The following is a 22,946-nucleotide window of genomic DNA, read 5'->3' as shown; positions in this document are numbered from 1 at the left end:
TAACACCATCAATTAATTTTATGTTTTAGCAGTTCCACAGCTAGTAGCTTAAATGTCAGCTTCAGAAGCACACAGACTAGGACTAAAAAAAGCCCTCCCTTTTTGAAAAACTAGATAACTAGATATGGCATCTGATAACTAGATATGGCATTTAAAAAAAAAAAAAAAGATAGCTCACACCTCTCATTCTGAGGAATGAAACTACTTATCACATGTTAAAACCTAAGGCAGGATACTGTCAGATAACACAGAGCACAGGCACCTGGGATCCCTACTTTATTAAATATTTCCCCTCCCCACCCACATCTCAACCACCACTGGAAATGTGATACCCGAGAACTTGTCTATCATTCATTCCACATTCACACAAGCTTAACAGTACCACATCTACTCAGTCGAAAACTCTACAGCTCCAGTAACGGAGCATGACACGAAAACATGACAAACAGCTGTTATTTTCCCCTGTTTGCCCCATACGTATGTTTAAGCCCAGTGACGACCCACAGAAGCACGCAGGAGGCTCACGAAATACGTGCACACCTACCGGGGCTTTTCTGAAGGCGTCCAGGTTGACAGCTTGGACTGTAAAACAGCCATTTACCCAGCACCACGGCTCTGCCATCCTCTCAGTCTCCTTGAAAGTAAGCTCTCCAGCAGCATTTCTCTGCTCCTACTCCTCCAACACTCCCATGCCTCATCACTCCACGTCAGGATGCACCCAGACACCGCACGCTTGGAGGGACGGGTACATTGCTGGCTGCTATTTAATTTGAGCATGAGACCAGCCACTAGTTCAGCCAGGCTCAGCTAAAGCTCAAGACGCAAACCACAACAGAAACAACGTTCCCAAGTCTTATTTCCAAATGGGATGCCACCCCGGCTGGGGGGGCAGGAAGGGGTGAAGGAGGGGTGCGATGGAGCCTGCACTGCCCCCCGCTCCCCTCGCCAAGGGAGACCCCCGTAAGCAGCTGTAGGAAATACTACCATGAGCAAAGCCAACTGCACGGCAGCGTGAAGAGGAGGAACAGGTCTGGCAGGGACAGCGTACCAGCAGCCACAACACGGTGCCCAAGACAACAACTCGGGAGACCAGCTAGGACGAGCCGCGTTTGTACAGAAAGATGTGACCTCTGCCTGCCTCACCGCCACCCTACACACGCTGTGTTTACTACAGCCCGTGACGCCGCGTTTCACCTGGGTGGTGGCGGTGACGCACACCTGTCCCCGCAGCCCGGGACAGCTCCTCCGTGCTGGAGGGGCGCGGGGAGGGGAGCAGAGCCGCTCCTCCGCCCCGGCAGGAGGGGACGGGGCAGCCGGACACCCCCGCGCCCACGGGGACGCTCTCCCGTTTCCCGCAAACGGACGAAGAAGGCCCAGAAAGACTGAGCCACCGGCCGAGCTCCCCGCCGTTTCCCCCCGCAGCCCCCCGGTCCGCCCCCTTCTCCCCCCAGCCCCGGGAGAGCCGAACAAAAGGCGACGGAGGGAAGGGGGGCAGCAACCCCCTCCCGGGGGTCCCCGTCCCGGGGGCGGCCGGCCCTGCCTGGCCCTGCCCGGCGGGAGGCACCGCGCCCCGCACGCAGCCCTGCCCTGGGGTGAGGGGGTGCGTCTGTCCCCCAGCCCGCGGGGCCACCGGGTCCCCGCCGCTCCACCCTGGGGAGGTCGGCGCCGGGCTGGGGGCGGAAAGGCTCGGACAAAAAAAAAAAAAAAAAAAAAAATATTCCCCCGCCGCCCCCCCCGAGGCGGGGCACTCACCCTGCTCGTAAATCGGAGCAAACTCTCATTCACGCTCCCCGCGGTGCCCAGGCCGCCGGAGCCAGGCGACGCCCCGAGAGCCGCCGGTCGCTGGGCTGCGCTGGGCCGGGCCGGGCCGGGCGCCGCCGGGGCTGGGCGCGCCCGCTCAGCCCCGGACAAAGTGCGGCGCCCCTGCCCTGCCCGCTGCGGGCGAGGGCGGCAGCAGGTGCCCCTCCGCCGCCGAGGCCGTGCCCAGCGCCCTGCGCAGCCGCTGCCGCCGCCGCCGCAGCGCCCGAGCCGCTCGCCGGGGCCGCGCCGCGCGCCCGCCCCGCCCCCGGCCGCAGGCGGCCCCGCGGCGGGAGCCCGCAGAGGCGGGGGCGGGCGGGGCCGGCGGGGCGGCCTATGGGCGGCCTATGGGCGGCCGCACGGGCGGCGCGGCCCGGCCCGGCCCGGCCCGGCCCGGCCCGCAGGAGGGCGGCGGCGGCGCAGAGCGAGGCGCCCCGCCGGCCGCAGCCCGGTCCCAGCTCCCGCGGCCGGCGGCGGAGGCGGGTCCCGCGGTCCAGCCCGGCGCAGCGTCCGCAGGCTCTGCGCGGAGCGGCAACGAGCAGCCCCCCAGCCCCGCCGCCGCCGCCGCGCCCGGCGTGCACCTGCCCTGCGCCGCGCCGGCGCCTGGAGCTCGCCTGCGGAGGAGTCCAGACGCCTAGCAGGCAAGATCCTCCATACTGTGCTGGCTGTTTATGGTGCAGTGTGTGCTGCCCTCCGCTATATGCATTGCACACCGGAATAGTCCGCAGCGGGGCTTGCGCTGTCTAAGTATGCTATTTGTTATACAGCCTCTACCGTAATGCTGCGTGTGGGTAGCGGTGGCGTGCATTGTGGCCGGATCCTGAGCCCAGCAGGGTCGGGGCTTCCTTGTGCTCCGGGCTTGACAAATACACAGGCGCGGCGGCAGCCTTGCCTGTGCTTTGCTGCAACCGTAGGCATCGCATCGCCAGAGCTACCTGCGCTCCGGTTAACCGGGGGCTGAAGGCGAAGCACATGCCCGAGCCTGGGCCAGGCGGCGGCAGGGCTGGGGCTGCAGTCCAGGCCGGGGTACCTGCTCTGGGCCGCTCTGTGGCAACGGCTGCAGTGGGCCGGCCGTGCCGACGGGCTAGGCTGGCCGTCTTCAGCCTCACCACACGCACGCTCGGGAACCCAGGCCCGCAGGGAAGGGGTCATTCCTGTGTATAGACACCTCTATGTCAACACTGTGTGTGCTTGTTAATTATTTAGTAAGCATATAGGGCTGTACACCATTGCTCATGCACTGTTCGTTGTGTTTTGCACTGCGTGTTGTTAACCCTGATCTCTTTTCATAGCTTAAGAAATACAGGGACTATGTGTCATAAGAAACCCTTTTATTTCTCATTCCTCTCATGTTCCATCTCCTGGGTTTGGCGATGCAGGGACCGCCTAACGCAGCGGCTGCCGTGCAGCGTAAGCAATGTTATACAATTTTGTAATAGATTTGTCTACCTCAGCGCGTGCCTCTAGCGCAACGGAGACAAGCCGTGGTTTGCTGCACGGCATCCTCCGGCGAGCCCCTGGAGGGGGTGACCCTGGCTCCGCTGCTTTTCTCCGGCAGATTTGTCCGTTTGCAGGCTGGTGGCTGACGGCACGTTCTGCACTCGCCAGCGTCCTCGTGTTTCACGTCATCTCGTGCCCTTCGCATGCTGTCTTTGTAACTCTTTATTTTTTGAGATCAAGAATTTATGAATCAAAAGATGGGGGAGTGGAGCCATGCGGAGGCTGAGTCAGATTGTGAAAAAGGAAAGCCAAGCAAGAGTGTGCAATTGCATATCACATTTACAAACACGGTTTCATTCATCTCCATATGTTGCTCCTGTTACTACTAATAAAGCACTGGTTTCTCAGACTGGTGTTACCCTGGGAACACTGTTTGATCTTCCTGGGGTTTTACTCTGTAGCCTCCATAGTATTTTTGTCATAGTGTGTTATTTTCCTGATTATGTTTTTGTTACATTGAACACGTTAATGACAGAAAGAATCTGATAATATGAATGTGCTTCCCACACCCTCCTCTTTTGTTCCTATTATTCGATCTGCAAAGGAGTGACAGATTATTTACCAGCAGCAATTTTTTCCCGCTATACTGGTAAGATTTCCTAATTATAAAAACAAAAAAGCTTTTTCCCTGAGCATGCCCCCCTGTTTGCTTCCTCTTTCTTTCCTCATCCTGCTAATGATACCCAACTCCATCACGGTAATTTTGGAGCTGCAGGAAATCTAGCTGTGTCTACTAAAATATTTCTACAGCAGCCTCCGTACGCAAAGGGAGCCAGAGAGCAAGGTCTGCTTTAGGCGTAATGGTGTCTGGGGTTTTCTTCCCTGGCAGGGAGGTATTACTGTGGAGTGTACAGTAATTAATTTAATCTAACATTGGGAGAGAAGAAGGAAGAAGACGGATTGTATTGGGAAAAAAAAGGTTTTTTTAAAGTTTCAGATGTAAGATCTAAGTGGCAATTTTAATGACCTTCATGATTTCTATTTTAGACAAAAGGCCTAATACAAGGGTATCGTTTGTCTTCTGTCCTTTGTTCTCCTTGGGTTTAGCCTGTCACTTCCCAGGGCTTGCCTCTGTCCCTTGTTGGGGCAGCAGCACCTCTCACCCGTGACTCTCAGAAGTGCTGTTCTGGCAGGTGATTTTTTTTCTCCAACTGCTTATTTCACGTCTTCTCTGCTGTGCAAGGTCTTTCTTTCTTCTTATGACCCTCCACATCTCTCTTCTCTGTGTCTTATTTATGCTTCAGTATTTCTGTCTTGCCAAACGTTGCACTGGTTCCTTTATCTTCCCCCTTCTCTCTGCTTTCTGTCCACTCCACGCCTTTTCTCTCATTTTTGTCCCCTTTCATAGATCCTCTCCTTCTTCCATCTTTTAATTTCTCTTCTTCTGTCCCGGTTTTTATACCCTGGCTTGATGTCTCCTTTCTGACATCTCACTTCAGTTCACTGCCTTACTCTACCTTCCTCTTGACATTTTTTTCTCCATGCTGTTCCTTTGGTCATTGTCCTCCTCCATCCTTTCTCCTGACTTACATTTACATATATATATGTGTGTGTGTATATATATCTCCACTCCATATCTTCCGTTCTCCAGCTGAAACAAAGAAATGACTCATGTTGATGGTCTGATCCTATCTCAGCACCTGAAATACGCTGCTCCTGCCCATCCTCAAACACACGTATTGGGTAGACTGAAGACTTAAGTTTGTGGGAAATGTTCCTAAATTCAGAAGTGGACTTGAGAAAGCAGCTCGCTCAGGCTGCACTGTGAACAGAGCGGTTATTGCGCTCCCGCTGACGGTACCAGGGGAGGACCGTAAGCCCCCTGAACCCAAGGAACTAATGGCATTTTCTTCACATCTCTAAATTTCTGATTTTTGGTGATGAAAAGCCTATAATTGTAGATAAGGGACACCACCATCTGTTTGAATGATCCCTTGAATCCTGGACTGATCCAAAATAAGACCCCACAAAATGCTTTTCTTTGTTGCCAATTGTTTTGTTTTATACGTTTGTTAAGCCACTTTTGTGCAGCTATTGGGAGGGAAATGCTTTTCTCCTCGTCATAGCTAAGCTCTGCCTCTGAAGAGGGCTCTGTGTGGGGCAAGGCTGGGATCTCAGCTTGTTAGCGTCCCTTTTTTTCTGGAGCCAGAGCGAGAGGAGAGAGCTGTGACTGCAGGATCATATGCATTGGGTGGGAGAGGGAAGAATAGATGCATAACCCAAAAATGCTACGTTAACCTCAGGGGGTGGGGGTGGAGTTGTTTAATAATATTTCCCCTTGACTATCACTGACTACAAACAGCATCATTGGGGATCAAGGGCAAATGCTAGATTTTGCTGTTTAAATAAGACTCTTAGTTTAAAAAAAAATCTGATTTAATAATTAAACTATTTTTTTTGTCTTTCAAAAAGCATACTACTGACTGGCTGGAATGAAAACAGCTCCATCCCACGGCTTCCACCTCCGCTTTCTGGCAGCTTACCTGACTCATAAAGAGAGTGGGGGATTTTATATGCCACCTACATCAACTCAACGTTTTCCTTTGTGGTGAGAGTTAATCACCACCCTTGTCATATTATTTCACCGACCCTCTTGAAGATACGATCTGTCAGGGAGGATTGTTTATCTTTCAAACTAGCCTTGAAACTTCTTATAGAGTAGGGGTTTTCTTTCTGAATTTGGTGAAAATACACAGGTGGTCCATTGCAATAAGGTTTTCTGTGTTACTTGTCAAAAACTGGCGTTTACCCCAGGATCAGGGAAGAGAGAGTTTCCGTTTGCAGAGGACTCATCTCTGACATGAGATGTGCCTCCTGGAGAGTTGAGATGCATCAGCTGAAGGTAGAGGACCATCCCCCAGGTAATCATTGCAGGGGGTGTGGGCTGAGGAAGAAACTGTGGGCTTGTAGCTACCACGATCAAGGATTTAAGAGGGCAAAGTTTTGTCAGCAGAGGCAATGTTTATATTAGGCCAACAGACAGAGTCAGGAAAAATGGACGTGCTTTTGGGCACATAAAATCTCTCCTTATAACCGGTTTGTATAACCTGTGTGACCCTGTGTCTTATGAGGAGAGAGCTTGTATGTAGTAGACTGGTATTTGTCAAGCAGAGAATACTACATGAAAGAAGACAGGAAGATAGGAATGGGAACAAAACACAAAGGTGGCAATATAATAAATACAGTGTGCACAGGAGGCGATGGAAGACGGGGTAGGAGGAACTGAAAGTGCACCTCCAGGAAGGTTACTGGGAGTTACAAAGAGGACATGAGTTACCCTGGAAAGTGAGAGCAGAAAAGCATGTGACATATTTGCAGAAGAAATTCTTGAAATGAGGTACAGGGAGGGCAGAGGGGAAGGAAGAGCTGAGACCGCTCTGGAGCTCAGCACTTAAAGAGAAGTCTTCGTGTGAAAGAGGGCCAGGGAAAGCATTTCTCTATCACAAGGGCAGGCAGAATCAAGGAATGGGAAGGAAAAGGGAAAACCAAAAGAACTGAAGTGAACCGCTGACAAACGTGGGTGAAGGAAGGGTAGGGAAGCTGCTGCCGTGTTGACAGAAAGGGAGAAGTCCTCTTTGGGTCCTCTGTGGGACCTGGAAAATGATTGAGTAACAAGTGGGGTGCTCCAAGACAGGAGGCAGGGAGCATCCCATCAGGAATGAGCTGTCTGACCGTATCCAGTATGAATATGGGTTATTTCCATTCTTGATGTGTATAAGCCTTAAAATGCATTGCAGATACAGCAGCTCTGCCCTGAATATATGGATGCTGCAGCTGTCTCGCTGTTCCTGTCACACCTTCCTCTTTCTCCCTCGCCAGAATTAATCCCATGTTCTCTTCTCTCCTGCACTGTGGGTCCTCAGCCCAGCTCCGATTGTCCTTCTTATCGATTGCGCCTGCCTGATAACTGGGGCACAACTCAAGATAAGGACTCAGGAGTCACCCGCAAAGATGTGCTTCCTGAAGCAGAGACGATAATGAAGTGGGGAAGCTAAAGGTGTGGAAGCCTCAGGAGGAAAGTGAGTGTAGGAGGAGGGAGCCACAGATGGTTAAAAATAACAGTATGGTACAGATAATGTGGCACTCCACTGGCATTTTAAACCTGCTGCCTTTGAAAACCCTTCTGTGTTTTGAAAAGCAAGCCTTACATTTAGTTGTTCTAATTGCTACTGACCAGCCAGGACCGCTGGCATTTGGGGGCTGTCATTTTGTCCAGCAGCCTCCATTTTCCTCACTGCTGGTCTAGTGGTTGCAACCGAGTCTTCAGCAGAGAGCTCTTTGCACCCCTGCCTGACGTAAATATTGATGTATCCCTAATTATGCTTTGATTTCTCTGGAAGGGAGATGGCCTTTTTTAGCTTGTATCAGTATAGTGACTAGCACGCTAAGTCCATGTGATAATGATGCTATCACAAATTAGAGCTAAATTAAAACACCATTCACAGGCAATTTGTACGACATGGAATTTGGGCATGGGCTAACCAGCCTGAAAGCCATTTTTTTCAATGTTTCTGGAGAACTGCAAACTTTTCAACCCCGTGGCTGTTCAAAGTAATGTGTTAGTCTCTGTACAAATATCACATGTTGGACGGGACCAAGTGGCAGCAAACCTGCTGGGGCTTTGAACCTCCTGGCTCTTGTAGTGGGTGTGAGAGAAAGAAGGAAGGAACGATAAAGAAAAGAATAAAGGAAAGAGAAGTGCAAAGTGAAGGACCTCTGTGCATTTTGATAATTCTCAGTAGCACAGCAACATTGAACAGAAAGACATTGTCTGGTTAATGTAGAGCAGTTACTTGCTATTGCAAGAGCCATATCCTAGAAATCTTTTTTAAAAAAAAAAACAACAAACAAGTTTTGTCTTTGAACTATGGAAGGTAGGGGTTTCTTCATCTTTCTCCTCTCCTCTGTTGCCCTCATCCTCCCACTTCCAAGTAAGGATGGAAGTGAGGTTCCTTCTTCTCATCTCCGGCGTAAATTTAGCGATGAACATTTTAAAACGGTTTATTGTCAGTTCTTGTGCCAGAGTTTCCTTTTACCTTCAATAACTCTTGTGTCCTTAGTGCTCACCCCTATCTATTTCTGGAGAGTAGCCAGCTCCCCTCTTCGGTGGAGCTTTGCCGTGCTGTTCCAGCCATGCTTTTCTCCTCTCCTTCCATCTAATAGGCTCTCCATTTTCCTGCTTCGTACAGAAGATGACCTCTAATGCTCAGAGGACTCTCCGCCTGTGGTAATGTGATCTAGTGGCTGCAGCAGAGAAAGGTGTCAGCAGTCCTGGATTGTATTCCCGATCCGGTTATTGGATGATGTGAGATCTGGGGAAGGACATTTATCTTTGTTTCCCTGCAGGCTCCAGTAATAGTCACGCATCTTCATTTTACAGTAAAATTGCTATCACCGTCCCAAATTAATTATTAATACGCACATTACAATATTTTCAGTATCCTGTAGCAATGAAATCTGACTCTGTGCCACTCGCTGCCCCTTAGCTTGTGGCATGGCATGCAGTCCTTCTGGATGTACCTGTGTGGTACCCACAGCTCCTGCATTTACACCTCGTGTTCCCAGGCACCCATGCTTTACAGCCGTGATAAAGCAGCTTTCACATATTCCTGACTTTTTCATTAATTGCATGCTTTCCACTAATTTTTTTTAATCATTTTCAGGACTTGCTTAAATGTGGGTAATGTAACTGGGAAACGATGATTGAAGTTAAGGACTCTATTTAGGAGGAATGTCAGTCATGATTGATTACAGCTGCACACATCATCCCCGTGCCTGGCTCTTTCTCCGCATGTAGGAGGAGAGCTGGTGCTGCTCACTGCCCGCGTCTGTTAAGCATACGTGCATTAGACCCATATACATGGCAGGAAGGTTGTTAAAAAGTTTTTCTGGGCTTGTTTCACCCCTGTCGTTGAGGTCATGGTAATACTTACGTTGTGATGTACCCATCACATCACTCTTAAAAGCCTTAATGACCTTGGTCTGATCTCCAGTCTAATTTGGAAATAGAGCTTTCCACTCCGTCATGGTTTTCTATCCATATGTATTATTCCTAGTCAACGTGGTATGGCCAGAGTAAACATTTTGGAGTACAATGCCTGCTTTTGTTTCTTTTTGCTACACAAATTATCTGTAGCACTGGAAAAGGTCACAGAACCCCACTGAAACCCGGGGATGGAGCGTGTGGGAGGAAGAGGTGCCACACGTGTCTGCGCTGGTTCCCACGTAACTCCTGCCTCAACTCAGCAGCAGCTCTCATCTCCTGGGGCTGCTTCTTCTCCCTCTCCCACCCACTTTCCCCTTATGGCCTGCAGGTCTTGGGCTGTAGCTTTTCATGTTTTTGGCCAGGGCTGAATTAGTACATTTTTAATGGATGCCTTTTTCAGCACTGATGAAAATAGTCTAGAATTTTGATAATTCTCCATTACTCTGTAAAATCCATGAAAAGAGTTTGCTTAAATGCCATAGCAGTTCTTTAGGCTTATTGTCATTACTAGCTTAGACACCATGGCTCCATTGTAGAAAGAGTTATTTAGATACAGCAGACTAAGTAAGTATATGGTCTGCTTTTCCAGAGAAACTGAAATCATGAGGTCAAAGGTCAAGCGATTTTCATTTTTTTTTTCATTTTTGTTAGGCAAATTTATTAGAGCAATTTATTTGGAATCTATGCTTTTTATTTTCAGTAGCATAGGATGTCATGGAATAAGTACAACACCTTTCTGATGTGTAATGGGTCGTTAGTATTACAGACCCCAGCCACCTGTGATTTTTGTTCTCACACCCATTTCCCATCATCTGTACTTTGCAAATTGCCGAAAAGATTTGTACAGCTTGCAATGCTGCCGAGTAGCTGAGCTGCTGCGATGCCTTGCTTGCTTCTCCTGCCCAGCAGCATTGCTCCAGGTCAGCTGGATATAAGTGGTTAGCAGGCTCTGACCTCTCCCTGCCTTGGAGCAACTTTACTGAATTAGTCCAAGGACAGGAGCTAAACCCTGCGCCAGATGCAGAGTTGCCGCTGACAGGTTGACCCCCAGCGGGTCCCATTGAGTTGAAGTGGGATATGAAGGGAACAGAAGCCTGTTGCTTATAGAAAGGATTCGTGGCAAATGAAGCAAATCCTGACGACTGTGAAACTCGGAGAGGAAGCTTGTGCTGAAGTTTATATTGTGTTAAGGTTTTGACTTATTGATAAAACCCCAGGAAGGGAGTGAGCCTGGTTGTGTTCTCTGTTGGACTGTGTTAGTACTGAGGGCTTTCCGAGGGTGGTTGGGATAATACATGTTTCTCTTCAACCCTGGCACTCTGGGAAAGCTGACTGGAGTGTAATTGTAGCAGATGCTGGTACTGAGCATACTCTCTTAAACATTTAACGGGTATTGATCTACAGAAAACATCATTTCTCCTCTTTGCATTTATTAGGTCCTGTTGGTCAAGCATGTAGATCACAGAGATTCCAAAGCAGGTAGCTAATGAGTGCTCTTACAAAGAGCAGATAAAAGTCATCCTAAAGCTTCTTTAAGTACTCAGTTATTTATTCACAGTAACAAACCCCCGCTAAAACATGGAGTCTGATTTTTATAAAGTACTGAGCCTCCTGGATTCTAGTGGAAATCAATGTCGGCTGCTGGTGCTAAGCATCTCTAAACATCGTATTTGTGGTTTCAGACCCAGGTTAAACCCCCATTGACTTCAGGCACTCCTTTAATCAGAGTAAGAACAGCAGTATTTAGCCTCCTGACAATCATTCTTCTTGCAGCACTGTGCTTCTCTGTTGCTCTGCTTGACTCATGGATAAGATTTTCTTTTCTTTAAAAATTCAAGGTATCTTCTCTACAGAGAGCTCTGATCTAGCGTCCTGCTCCTTACTTTGTACGTAAGCATCTCTGATTGATACCCCACAACCCTGAGAAGTATTTGCAGCATGGGCAGAAGTAGCACAAGAAATTACAGCTGTTGCTAGTGATTAAAAATGTGTTTTCTAAAATCATAAATGGAAATGCTGGAAAAGAAAAGAAGAGAAAAGAAAAGATTACTGTAGGGAGTATCCTGTAGTGAACTCCCAGGCAATGTGTTAATGCAAGGAATGATAAGGATCAGCCAAAGAGCTAGGACGCCAGTGTATCTCAGTGTTCTGTTCTGCTTGTATTTCTTCTAAAGAAATCTAAAGATCATTTTGAATACAGTGCATCTCTGTCAGGGAGTGAGTTTGTAGTATTTCTTTCTGTTTTAAGGAGGAGGGGGCATCTTCAGTTTTAACATATTTTCATGATCCAATATGCAAGCATGAATCTCTTCACTAGAAGAATTGCATGTGTGTATCCAAGGTTAAAAGTTAGCCATTTAAATGATAACTTTACAGGAGCAATCATATAAAATCCAGCAGAGCATGTGGGATTGGGAATGGGGCCTTATTATTGATACTGGATTACCTGGGAGGAGACCTGGGATCCCAAAACTGATCTCTGCGCCCCTCCACCAGTGGAATAAATCAGGCATTTCAGACTAGTTTACCTTATTCTAGGAAATTCTCCTTCTCGTTACTTTAGAAGAAAGCAAATATTACCTCATCATCACATGCTAGACAACATAACGAGAGAAAAATTCTTTCCAGTCCAAAATGTGACTATCGGTTTTTGCACATGAGACAGCATCACCGATGTCTCACGGTGACTCATCGTGCTTCTGGTCTGCTTCGCTACCTAAGGCAGAGCTTGCTACCAAATAACCATAAAATATCTGCTTGTTTTCTGAGTTATTACTATTCAATGGCACCCGTTGGATGCGCAAATTCTTGTTTAATAACTTCCAGGTAGATCGCTGTACATTATAAAAGGGAGGGGATTCGCAGTCTGCAGAAATACACTGTTCCAACAACAGTCATTTGCTGACACCTGGTAATTTGTAAACTGTGTTTACCAGGTCTGCTGTCTGTGCTCTTACAAGCATTTTGGAGCAGATGAAGCCATTAGAAAGCCTTCTCCTTTTGGTGGAAACATTCCCTAATTTGTTGCCCTTCTTTGTGTTTCAGAGAGAGTAATACAAAAAGCAGCAACTAATTTGACTTTACGTTTCTTGACATGTGGGATTAAAGCCAAGTTTTCTTTATTTTATGCAGCAAAAGAAACTAAGGAAACGGACAATAATTGGACAGAACTAACAGGACATTCCTATTTAAGGGGTAAACAGCAAGTGCCCGTTGGCTCTCATCTACTCTAGCAAGGATTAAAATAGATCATCAGAAGATTAGCAAATATCAGATGTCCAAAAGATGAGAGCTTGAGTTTTTCTTACAAATGTTTAATTTTTCACCAAAACCTCCTAAGAACAAAGTGCCGATTCTAGAAATGTAACTTTTATGGTTGATTAGGAAATTATAGCAAGGGAGCAGCCTGGTGGCATGGGGATTTACAGTGGATGCCACAGAGCTCATCACAGCAAGGACAGCATTTAATAGGAAAAAGAAGGAAAAATCCAAGTCCTGTTTCCACCCCTGCATGAGGAGGGGTCCAAGAGGCCAGCTAATAGTCCACCCGTGGTCACCCATGCACACCGCTGGCACCAACTTGGCACTGGTGCTACAGACTCAGCAGCAAGGCCAAAACGGAACAAAAATGTTGCGGGAGCTTCCCTGGCTGTCTCTCTCTCCATCAATATATCAGGCCTAGGGAAAACAGAGACAGCATCAGGCTTCACGTGGGATTTCTCAGCAGGGTTCCTCTTCCATCTCAGATCTGAGAGGCTGCGGTGATTTGTATCTTTGAATATGTTTTCAGTTCATTTTCCTTTTAATGATGCTGAAGAAAGGGGTGTCAACACAAAGGAAGATGTATCTGTCACTGCGCAATGCTCTGGTTTCTAGCAGCAGGCAGGCTGCTGCTTGGAGCTGGCAAGAAAAAATGCTGTGGTTGGTTTTGTTGTTGGTTCTCTGAGGAAGGAAAAAAATGCCGGCACTGATAACTGATTGACTCAGAGCATACAAAGCTGTAAAGAAAAAAATGTGCCCAAAGATTTTCTTCAAAAACCTGAAACCATGATGCTTCAGAGAGCCTCCTCTTGCATGCCCGTACCCTGTGTCCCAGGGACCTGGGTGGCTTGGACCTGGAGATGAGCACCATCTCCCCTCCTTAGGGGTCCTTGTGGGAGTCTCTGGCTGCAGTATCCCATGGGAATTGTCTGGAAGTGTCCATCAGGGGAACGCAGCTCATAAAGCGTGTTCTAGGCAAGACGTACCCAGCTTCAGTCTCCAAGAGTCGCAGAATGGCTGAGGCTGGAGGTGCCCCTGGAGACCTCTAGTCCGGTCCATGCTCAGAGCAGGGTCGGCCTCTGCGGGTTGCTCAGGGCTGTGTCCAGTTGGGTTTTGAGTATCTCCAAGGATGGAGACCCTGCAACTTCTCTGAGCAACCTGTGCCAGTGCTCAGTCACCCTCACAGCAGAGGAGTCAGTCACGATGGCAACACTTCCAAACTCAAAACCTAATAATTATTAACCTCTTCCAGTTTTCTCCTGTATTTAAAGGAAAAAGAACAAAATGGAGGTATTTTGATCCAAACCCACCCATTTTTTAAAGGTCACCTAGTTTTCTCTCAACAAACTCTCCACATGGGCACTTTGAGAATAATCCCACTACTTTATCTTCATACCAGAGCAGCGCCTGCCTGTGGAGTGCATTACTCTGTTGACAGAAGGGTTGGTGAGATGTTGGCCATTATTAACATTATTTATTTAGAACCTGGCAAACGCAGTCAGGCTCTTTGTGCTAGGCACTGCCCAAACAAACTGGAAGGAAGGCAACCTGTTCCCAAAGAAGGTGTTATTTACCTGTTACATAGTAGGCTGCAAAGAAATGGGTGGAGGGAAGCAAGGACACCAAAGTTTTTGTGCCAGTCTCTGAACTTTTGCATCATTGCTTCCCTCATCGCAGCCGTACATGGGAGAAGAGCGAGATCCTGGCTGCACTACCGGAGAGCATTAGCCGGTCAAATGGAGGGACATGTCCTGTAGGTGTGACCTTTTCTGGAGACATAGGAAATCACTCTGGTGCCTGTTGGGTGCTGTATTCATTTTCTAAAAGCCGCAGTATGAGTGCACTTAACAATTAATACATATTTTAGAAGGAAACACTTTTTTAAAAGCCTGAGAAATAGTCATTTACATTTTTCAGTTCTGGTGTTTTTCAGTCAGGAAATTAGCGCATGAGAAAAAGAAGAAAGTGCACAGTTATTTCTTCTCTTGGAAAAATGCCCTTCCATTGAAAAGACATATTTTTGAGTCTGCAAACAAGAGCGGTACAGGATTTCTTTTCCCAATATTGCTTCCCAAGTGGAGGAAGAAAGGAAGAAAAATCATGGTTTCACCAGAGGAAGAAAATGTGGTGTTTAAGGGGGCAGATGTCAGAGTTTTGAAGGGTGTCCAGGACTTTCAGGGCAGTCCAGCACCTGCCCTTCCAAATGCCTCTACTGGGAAGAATTTTCCATCTAGATCAGCTCACTGGGCCCTGAAGCTTTGCCAGGGGGTGAGTTCACCTGAAGGAGAACTACTCTCACAATGGGCCCATCCCCTTCCTCTTTCTATGAAACTGCTTTAACTGTAACTTCAAAGGGTCAGCAAACTATGTCAGTTTATGATTGCCAGGTGGTGTACGTTACAACTACAGGTTTCCTGAAACTAGGAAAAGATATTAATGTTCAGAAACCAAAGCCAACTAGAAGAAAGCGTCAACTTTCAATACATTTGTTTCTTTCTTTTTCTTTTTCTTCCTATCCTCCATACCTGATGTTAGATTGCTAGTTATTCCAGGGATTTGAGAGGGATTTATATGTATTTACCCAGTTTTGGTGGTTTTTTAAGATATTTGTATGCTTTAGTCGTGAGCAGGTTGAGGTTCTGGTGCAGGGAGGAGTTAGTGGTGTGCTTGCAGCCTGTTACATGAAGTTTTCCTGTACGCTGGCCTTTTCCACGTAGTTAGACAATATCCCATTTTGGACTGACAAAATTTTTCTTTTTGCAAGGTGAAGCAAAGAAAACTTGAACAGGCCTCTCAGGCCTCACAGAGGCAAAAGTCCCATTAATGGCAAGAAAGAAATTGCTTTGCTTGAGCAAAAATTCAGTGCCAAGGACATTGGTGCCAACTTTCACTTCTAGCCAGGCAGGCATTTTGGAGGGCTGTGGTGGAGACGTTGCCTCCCTAGCATCCCGAGCAGTGCCAGCCTGCCCTTGCAGCTGGGCGTACCCCCACTTGAAATGCTCGGCGTTGCCCTTTGCCCATCACCTGCCAGACCATGCGGCCACTGGAGCCCAGCCTTGGTGCTTCATAGGGTAAAGCAGCCGGCAGCAGCCTTGGTGCTTGCTGCAGGTGGAAGGCAGCACCTCACGTACCAAGGGTTTGGAGCTGTGGAGGTTTCTTGCACAGTTTGGAAGCAGGAGCTGGTATCCACCGAGACGTGGGCATGTAAATCCAGCGTCGGCATGGAAGGCGTCTGCTCCCACAAGGTGCAACCAGGAACTTTTCAAAGACTTGGTTGCAAGACAGCTGCTGTGTCTGGCTTTGATTGCAGATGTGGACAATAGTGGAGAAACCAGGTGGCATCTCATTCCTTCCAAAGGAGGAGAGGCAGGGCTGAGCATGCCGCCGTCCCTTTGGCACAGGCACCATTTAGGTCCCTCTCTGATGCTCTGTGTCTGCAGACCATATGTTACAACCAAGATTTCTCTCTCCTGTTTACTTCTATCCATTTTCCCATGTGCCATCAGCCCCGAAGCTCTTTCTTCTCTTCCAGTCTCTATTGGCCAACAGGCTGTAATTCATAGGTCATCTTCAAAGGAGGTGCAGAGCAGTAAAAGCCCAAGCCCTGGGGTGATGCTGAAAGCTGGTCTTCCAGCACAGCCTGGAGAAGCCTTGTCTTTCAAGGCAGCACTCAAAGTGTCCTCTGAAACACAAAACTGTTCACAGTTACAGCAGTTATTCCCTTGATGCACGTAGTAAAACACGTGTAAATTCGTAGTGTAGAGGAGGCACCCAGTTTTATGACGGGTTTACATACTATCTTTTTGTTACGGCACTTCTGGATGACAGCAGTCAGCTGCAGGTCAGGGCTCTGCAGGTTGTGGCCTAACGAAGAAAGACTCGGAGAGAGGATCAGGCATCTTTGATGTAAAGTGCCCAGCGGAGGCCTGCTCTCCCGAAAGCAAAAAGCACCAAATGGCAGGAAACAATTTAAGTCCATGTAGCTTCTCTCCATTGACACGTAGCCCAAAAGCACTTTGATTTTTGCCTCCTATCCACATTCCTGTTTCTCTGTCAGGTGATGCCTGCCACCTCCTCTGAGCTTTTCTACTCCCTGGTATTTTTGCTAGCTAACGTGAATAGGGAGAGATTCCAGTAGCTCAGCTAGCTAGCTAGCTTAAAACTATATAATTTTTTTGTTCCACTGGAATACATGGTGTAAAACAGTAGCCACAGAAATTCAAGCACTCTCAAAATAAAATTCAACCTACATGCAAAAAACAAATGGTCTATTGGAGATTGAAATAACCATATAAAGTCATTTTGACCAGTCTTATATAAAGGTGGCTTCAGTGATATCTTGCAACAGTCTCCAGCCCATTCCAGAAAGATTTCATTTAATCCGTGCTGCAGTTAGTGTTTTCTTTGGAACGGCAATGTTCTTCTCAGAAATATGTTCACCCTCAGCCCATAGTTACTAAGTAGATGCCAAATAGGCCTGGGTTCAGCAATGTTTACAAGGCCGGTGTTACGGGGATTTAAACAGAAAACAACAAAAAAAACCATACACAAACCAGAGCAGTTCTCACTGGCAGTTCAAAAATGCTTGCACGGGGTCGTGGGGTGTTCGTCTCAGATTCAGAGATGTCCCTTGTCTGTGACTCAGACTCTTATCTTTCAGTAAACCTATACTGTAGAAGAATAAAAAAGAATTTGATTTTTTGGTGTTCTTTCCAAGCAGCTCCAAGACCCAGAGAAAGCTCTCAGGATGCCGGAGCCAGCAAAGTCCACCTCTGCCCCCAAAAAGGGCTCCAAGAAAGCTGTGACGAAGACCCAGAAGAAGGGTGATAAGAAGCGACACAAGAGCAGGAAAGAAAGCTACTCCATCTACGTCTACAAGGTGCTGAAGCAGGTCCACCCCGACACCGGCATCTCCTCCAAGGCCATGGGCATCATGAACTCCTTCGTCAATGACATCTTTGAGCGCATCGCTGGAGAAGCCTCCCGCCTGGCCCATTACAACAAGCGCTCCACCATCACCTCCCGGGAGATTCAGACGGCCGTGCGCCTGCTGCTCCCGGGAGAGCTGGCCAAGCACGCCGTCTCAGAGGGCACCAAGGCCGTCACCAAGTACACGAGCTCCAAGTAGCTGGATGCCACGTCTCCAACGGGACCATCAAGCACCGGACCCTCCACGCAAGCACAGGTAGGCAGCCACGGTCCGGATAAACGTCACAGCTATTATCCACAGCAATTTACAGCCTTGGGATGGGCGTGAGAAGCTGTCTGGTGGAAGAGGAGACGGTGATCTGGATGTCGGCTGATTTTCATAGTCTGTTCGGGACGTGCGACGGGTTCTGCGGGGCTGGTGGAGGAGGCCTCTGCTTTCACATCTCATCCGAAGGACTGACCGACTGCAGTATATCCAAACTCTCCTCTGTGCTTGGCAAACATGCATGTTTGGCGCTGGCGGGGGAGACTGGCAGTGGCAACACAGAGACACACTCTCTGAAGTCTTCCTGTTTGGCTGCTTTCTCACAGTCATCCGAGATGGGCATCGAGGACTCGGCACTGGTATCCTCTCCCTTGTAGCCTGATCCGTCCTGGTGTACAGCGGCAGAGCCCACCCCGTGCTGGCAGAAGCGGCATCGACAGCTACCAGGCACGGGCTGTAGAATAAAGTCTGTATTGATTCAACAGCTATCTGTGCTTGACAGCCTGTTCTAAAGAGCGAGCCTGGCAGGCAGGCAGATGCCCGGGATGATACCAAGCACTGTTCCTCCTCGTCGCTCCTGATGGATGAGCCATCAAGCAGGCTGAGGGTGCCGGTGCTGGAGCTGCCCGCTGCCTCCCACCTTGTGCCGAGGTGGATGGACAGACAAGGGGGGTTGTCGGGGCTGGGTCGCTCCCTTCCCCAGCTGCTGCTTTGCCTGCTTTAGGACTTGCTTTGATGTGCAAGCCATTGCTAATTCCGCTGCTTTTCAGAGACTTTTCCTCCCTCGACACTGCCTGGGCGCTCCCTTCCACTGTGCGCGTGGGCGAGACGGGGGATGCCCAAGGCGGTCCCCTCTCCTGCGAGCGCTGGGGTGGTGCAGGACAAACAGCACAGAGGTGTTGGGAGGGGACTGAGGATTTGGGAAGGCATCCGGAGCGGGAGCGGGGGTGGTTAGCACAGTCCAGGGGAGAGGCAGGCTCCCTGCAGAGATCGCTGCGGGCAGCTCACCTGGCCCTGCCTTCCCTGCTTCATTCACCGGTTAGAAAGCAAAATCAAAAACTGGGGCTGGGTGGATATATAGGGACACTTGCCTGCATCCCAGTGATATTTTAAAGATTAAATAATTTTAAACTACTTCAGATACTCCCCACGTCTTCTCAAAGTCCACAGTAAGGTGAGCAATAATAAAACCCTGATAAAAGCCATAGAGGTTAGTGGAGGGATGTCTTGGTTGCAGGTTTATCTTGCCCAAACTGCTGTATAGCAGAAGAAGAGCATGTGTAGAATTGGTGTGAAGCTGAAGCTTCCTACTCAAAACACAAAATTAGCCAACATCTTAAAAAAATACCAAAATCTCCAGTAGGCAGTAGCACTCAGATAAAAAATATTCATGTCTTTAAAATAACAACTGCTTTCTGCAGTGTATTCTGTAAATAAAAAGGGCAGCAAAGACACAGGATCCAGAACTAACTGCAGGTTCTCCCCAAACTCCAAGACCTCGTTTTTAATGAAAAGGTAAATTGATACCCCAAAATAAGGACCTTGCAGTACATCTCTCACTTTCCCCTGTTTCTTTACACTTTGAGAGTGATGCGAACTCTTGACATATTTATGTTGCTTTTGGAGCTGTAGGACTCTGCAGCTCCAGAAGCTTCACTTATTTCTTGTTTTTATAACAAGCGTTGCAGTCATTTGCCAGTTGGTCTGAGGAAAGGACCGCGCAGACCTGCTCAACCAAGAGCACTTCAGAAACCCGGGAGCAGCACGGGGTCCCACGTGGTCTCTGTGCGAGAGCGAAGGTCAAGCTGCTTGTGGGCTGCTCCCATCCCCCTGCTGCAGCTTGGAGTTTGAACACCCCACACCCGAAAAGGGGCTTTCCTCCCATACTTTGCTCAGTGATAAGCACACTCCAGCCACGTTTTATACTGTAATGGCAGCAGGCATTCCCAGTGATACCTTTCAGAAGGAGCTAAAGGGGGTCCGCGGGTGTCAGCGCCCACAACAAGCAGCTCCCAGCAGCAGTACCTGTACTCGCTAGTGTTGGTAGCCTGGACCACTTGGCCAGGACACTTTGGAGGTGGTAGCTTAGCACTTCTTTTTGTTTTCCAATCAAATAGTCGAAATCAGATACCAAAGATGAAAATGTACCTGCAGTGGGCCTAGAGCCACTGTCCTTGGCCCCTCTCCCACCAGAAATCGGACAACAGATGATGCAGAAGGGGAATATAGGGAGTGAAGGGCTGGCTGGCAGCGCTGCAGCTTTCTCCTCCCGTCCCTGTGAGCTGCAGCTCAGAATTCATCCCCTTGGGGAGTCCTCCTGAAGGTAGGAATTCAGAGTGGAATAAACCCGCTCCAGTTCAAGCAGGACACACATCTCCCAGGATTACCCGGCACAGCCTCTAAATCTTCGCTCTTTCGAGCAGAGCAGAGTCCTGCTCCAGTCTCCGCAGGCTGTAAGAAGTCAGGAAAATAAAATGAGACGTTGTCCCTCCAGGGTCTCCTGGGCAGCTCGGGGAGCCGGGGACGAGGCTGGGCGCTCGGATGAGAGCTGCTGGCCCCATACACATACTCACAGAACTGGTCTCATCTTCTTCTGCCGCTGTTGCCACTCTCCATTTTCGGAGATTGTTTCAGAGAGAGGAGAAACAGCGATTTGAGGCTATAAAAACACTTGAAGACTTAAAGAGGATTTTTGTATTGTCTAAAGCTAGGTGACTGAGACTGGTCATCTCCATCCATTTATAGTTTAGGCTGTCGCTTCACACATCATTTGCTCTTCACTCTCCCGTGGTATCACTTTTTTACTTGCCCCTGACAATGTGGAGCGCAGGACTGAGGAACTGATCCAGGTTAAAATGAACCTTTTTTTTTTATTTTCTTGCAAGCTTCATTTTAACCCAGTTCTGGTGGCTGCTCTGATCTGTCACTGTCATACAGACACTCGTGCCAGCCAAGAGAAGGGCTGATCCAGGGAAGGCAAGACTGGCATAAGCTGGGACTGCTGCAGAAAGCAGCTGGGAAATTAATGGCTTTAGTGTCAAAGGAGAAATGAAGAAAGGAAATGTGTATCTCCTGCAACGGTCCTGTTAGCAGAAAAGACGTGGCTTTTAAATACACCACTATGGGTGTTACCCTTGCGGTGTCCCACAAGCAGTTTCTCTGACAGTCCTGCTGCTGGAAATCAGATGCATCCCATTTCTGCAGATCCCAGGGGACTCAAGTGTTACACAAGGGAAAGGGACTCTGCTCCCACTCAGCCACCAAACCGTAGCAGTTGGAGGCTCCTTGTTCAGCAGACAAACAGCGCGTCCCTCCCACAGCTGCCTGCTGCTGTACAGGCGCACGCTCACAGCAGTTTAACAGGAATTATTTTGACTGTGATGAGCTAGACTGAGCCTCGAAAGTAGAGGCAATGGGAAGTGGACCAAAAGTTCAAGCATCGATTGTCCACTCAGTCGACTGAGGCGTGGCATATTCCACAGTTCCCTGGTAAGAGGACTTGCTGCAGAAAAGGGGTTCTGCACCTCAGGACCTGTGCTTTTAAAAAATATGTATTTTTAGCTCTGGAACTGATAAAACATTTTAGAAATGAGGATAATATACCAAGCCCCACTGCCCCTACCCGATTCCTACTGCAATCCCAGAAGCATCTCTGGGATATTCCTGTGTTTTGCCAATTAAAAAAAAATCAACTGCAGATTGAAAGTTGGAAAAGGAAGCTGAAAAAGAGTAATACAGCCTTGATATTAACCTCATAGTAACCCCATGGAGGCCACTGCACTGAGTTATTTTTTCCATGTACAATTTAAGAGATAAATTTAGCTGCTATAGATCTACTCCTGAAGGGCTTAAAGTCCACCCGCCCTTCACGGCAGACCTCAACCTACAGAAGAACTGAGTGGCCATGTGCACGGAGGTTTGCTCCCGCTCAGGACACACAGGTCTTTAGTCAAGCATGGGGAAAACGAGAGTGAAAACAAGTGTGGAGGATGAGCGCCTGTCCTGGACGCTGCTGCGTGTCCTAGGAAGGGATGCCTGAGCTGGGGCTGCTGAAGAGCCCTGCCCGGAGGAGCCACGTGGCTGTGTGCCCTTCTGCCCTGGCAACAGGGAGCCATGTGGAGGTAGCCCCAAGTCCCGGCCACCCCTGGCGTCAAGCTTGGCATGGCCTCTGCACAACCCTGAGCGTTTGTCCCATCATAGCATCTCCTGACAGTTTACATCCAGACCAAATTGTTTACAGGGAGAGGAAGAATGTGAACTAAACCATAAAAATCACTTGCTGCCAGAATTTCAGGAGTTCCCCGGGACCAGCACTTGGGGAGCAATCTCTCATGCTTACTCTCCATGCATGGTATTTGTGGGCTTATGTGGACAGTTTTTCTGACAGTGTTACATCAAGTATGATCTATGTTATATTACTGCTGGTTTATGACCTATCTTACAGCTAATTACCTGTTTTCTGTTAAATGTATAAATAAAATGTAAATGCCAACCTGCTGAAGGTCAGGTGAGACCCAGTTGTCAGGATGTCTTTGCTTCTGCCGTATCACCGGGGCCCCCCCAAGCCCTACATTTCTCTTTCTCCATCATATTTCCCCTGGGCCCAGGGTGAGAGCAGCCACCCTTCCAGTAGAGATGGAGCCTGGCTGGTCAGGCAGAGGGTCAGTCAAAAACCAGAGTGGCCCCACCACTGAGGGGGTGTCGCGGGCTGCTGCCGTGAGTCCTCGCAGGGGTGTCACTCACCCCAAACGTGGGTGCAACATGAGCATGTGTGTGTTTTCAAGTGCTTCCAGCAAGCTTGCCCTGGGCAGAGCCGAGCCTGCAACTTGTCCTTGCCACACTCCTGCTTGGGGCGTGCTCTGCCTGGCACCCATCATTTAACCCCCCCCAAGGGCAACACTTTTGACTTGCACAGAGTGAAGCACCTTGAGATTCTGTGGCTGGAAAAGTGCTTTATGCACGTTCAGAATTTCTGTTTATCTGAATTAACAATTGCTGCCACTAGAAACTTCTTTCCTTGGACTGTGAGAAGTTTATAGGTAACAAACATGGAATAAGATGTAGCATCTGAAAACCTCAGGAAGAAAGACACTTTCCTTTTAAAGAATGATTGGTAAATACACTCAAGTGAAACACTTACCTGCTGGACATCAGCATCATAATGTGCTCACTGGAGTGGGATGTGCCGTGCTAGATGCTGTGTGCTGG

At 48.6% G+C, this 22,946-nt stretch overlaps 2 protein-coding genes across 6 annotated transcripts in view; one reads left to right on the top strand and one right to left on the bottom strand.

The window, feature by feature from the left end:
• Window positions 1-2,054, bottom strand: part of GRAMD4 (GRAM domain containing 4) — an 87,395-nt gene extending 85,341 nt beyond the window's left edge. For all 3 annotated transcript variants that reach the window (XM_075492234.1, XM_075492217.1, XM_075492227.1), the window contains exon 1: window positions 1,753-2,054. In XM_075492234.1, coding sequence (XP_075348349.1) covers window positions 1,753-1,781 — 29 coding nt within the window. In that variant the 5' untranslated portion in view covers window positions 1,782-2,054. The remainder of the gene's footprint in view (window positions 1-1,752) is intronic.
• Window positions 2,055-2,196: 142 nt separating this feature from the next.
• LOC142405200 (histone H2B 5-like) lies at window positions 2,197-22,251 on the top strand. 3 transcript variants are annotated; one of them, XR_012774095.1, is made up of 3 exons: window positions 2,197-2,438; window positions 17,265-17,729; window positions 18,065-22,251. XR_012774095.1 is itself a non-coding variant. In XM_075492204.1 (2 exons), exon 2 carries the CDS (start codon window positions 17,292-17,294, stop codon window positions 17,670-17,672), a length of 381 nt encoding a protein of 126 aa, XP_075348319.1. In that variant the 5' UTR covers window positions 2,197-2,544; window positions 17,265-17,291; the 3' UTR covers window positions 17,673-22,251. The 3 variants fall into 3 exon arrangements, 2 of the variants coding, with proteins under 2 accessions (XP_075348319.1, XP_075348310.1); XM_075492204.1 differs by having other exon boundaries at window positions 2,197-2,544; window positions 17,265-22,251; XM_075492195.1 differs by having other exon boundaries at window positions 2,198-2,438; window positions 17,265-22,251.
• Window positions 22,252-22,946: the final 695 nt, after the last annotated feature.

The sequence above is a fragment of the Mycteria americana genome, chromosome 1 (assembly GCF_035582795.1).
Source record: "Mycteria americana isolate JAX WOST 10 ecotype Jacksonville Zoo and Gardens chromosome 1, USCA_MyAme_1.0, whole genome shotgun sequence".
NCBI lineage: Eukaryota > Metazoa > Chordata > Aves > Ciconiiformes > Ciconiidae > Mycteria > Mycteria americana.
This window is presented reverse-complemented; position numbering and strand designations above follow the sequence as displayed.

What these genes read in the sequence shown, in the direction of transcription:
- LOC142405200 (XM_075492204.1), top strand. Translation starts at nt 17,292, where the DNA reads ATGCCGGAGCCAGCAAAGTCCACCTCTGCCCCCAAAAAGGGCTCCAAG.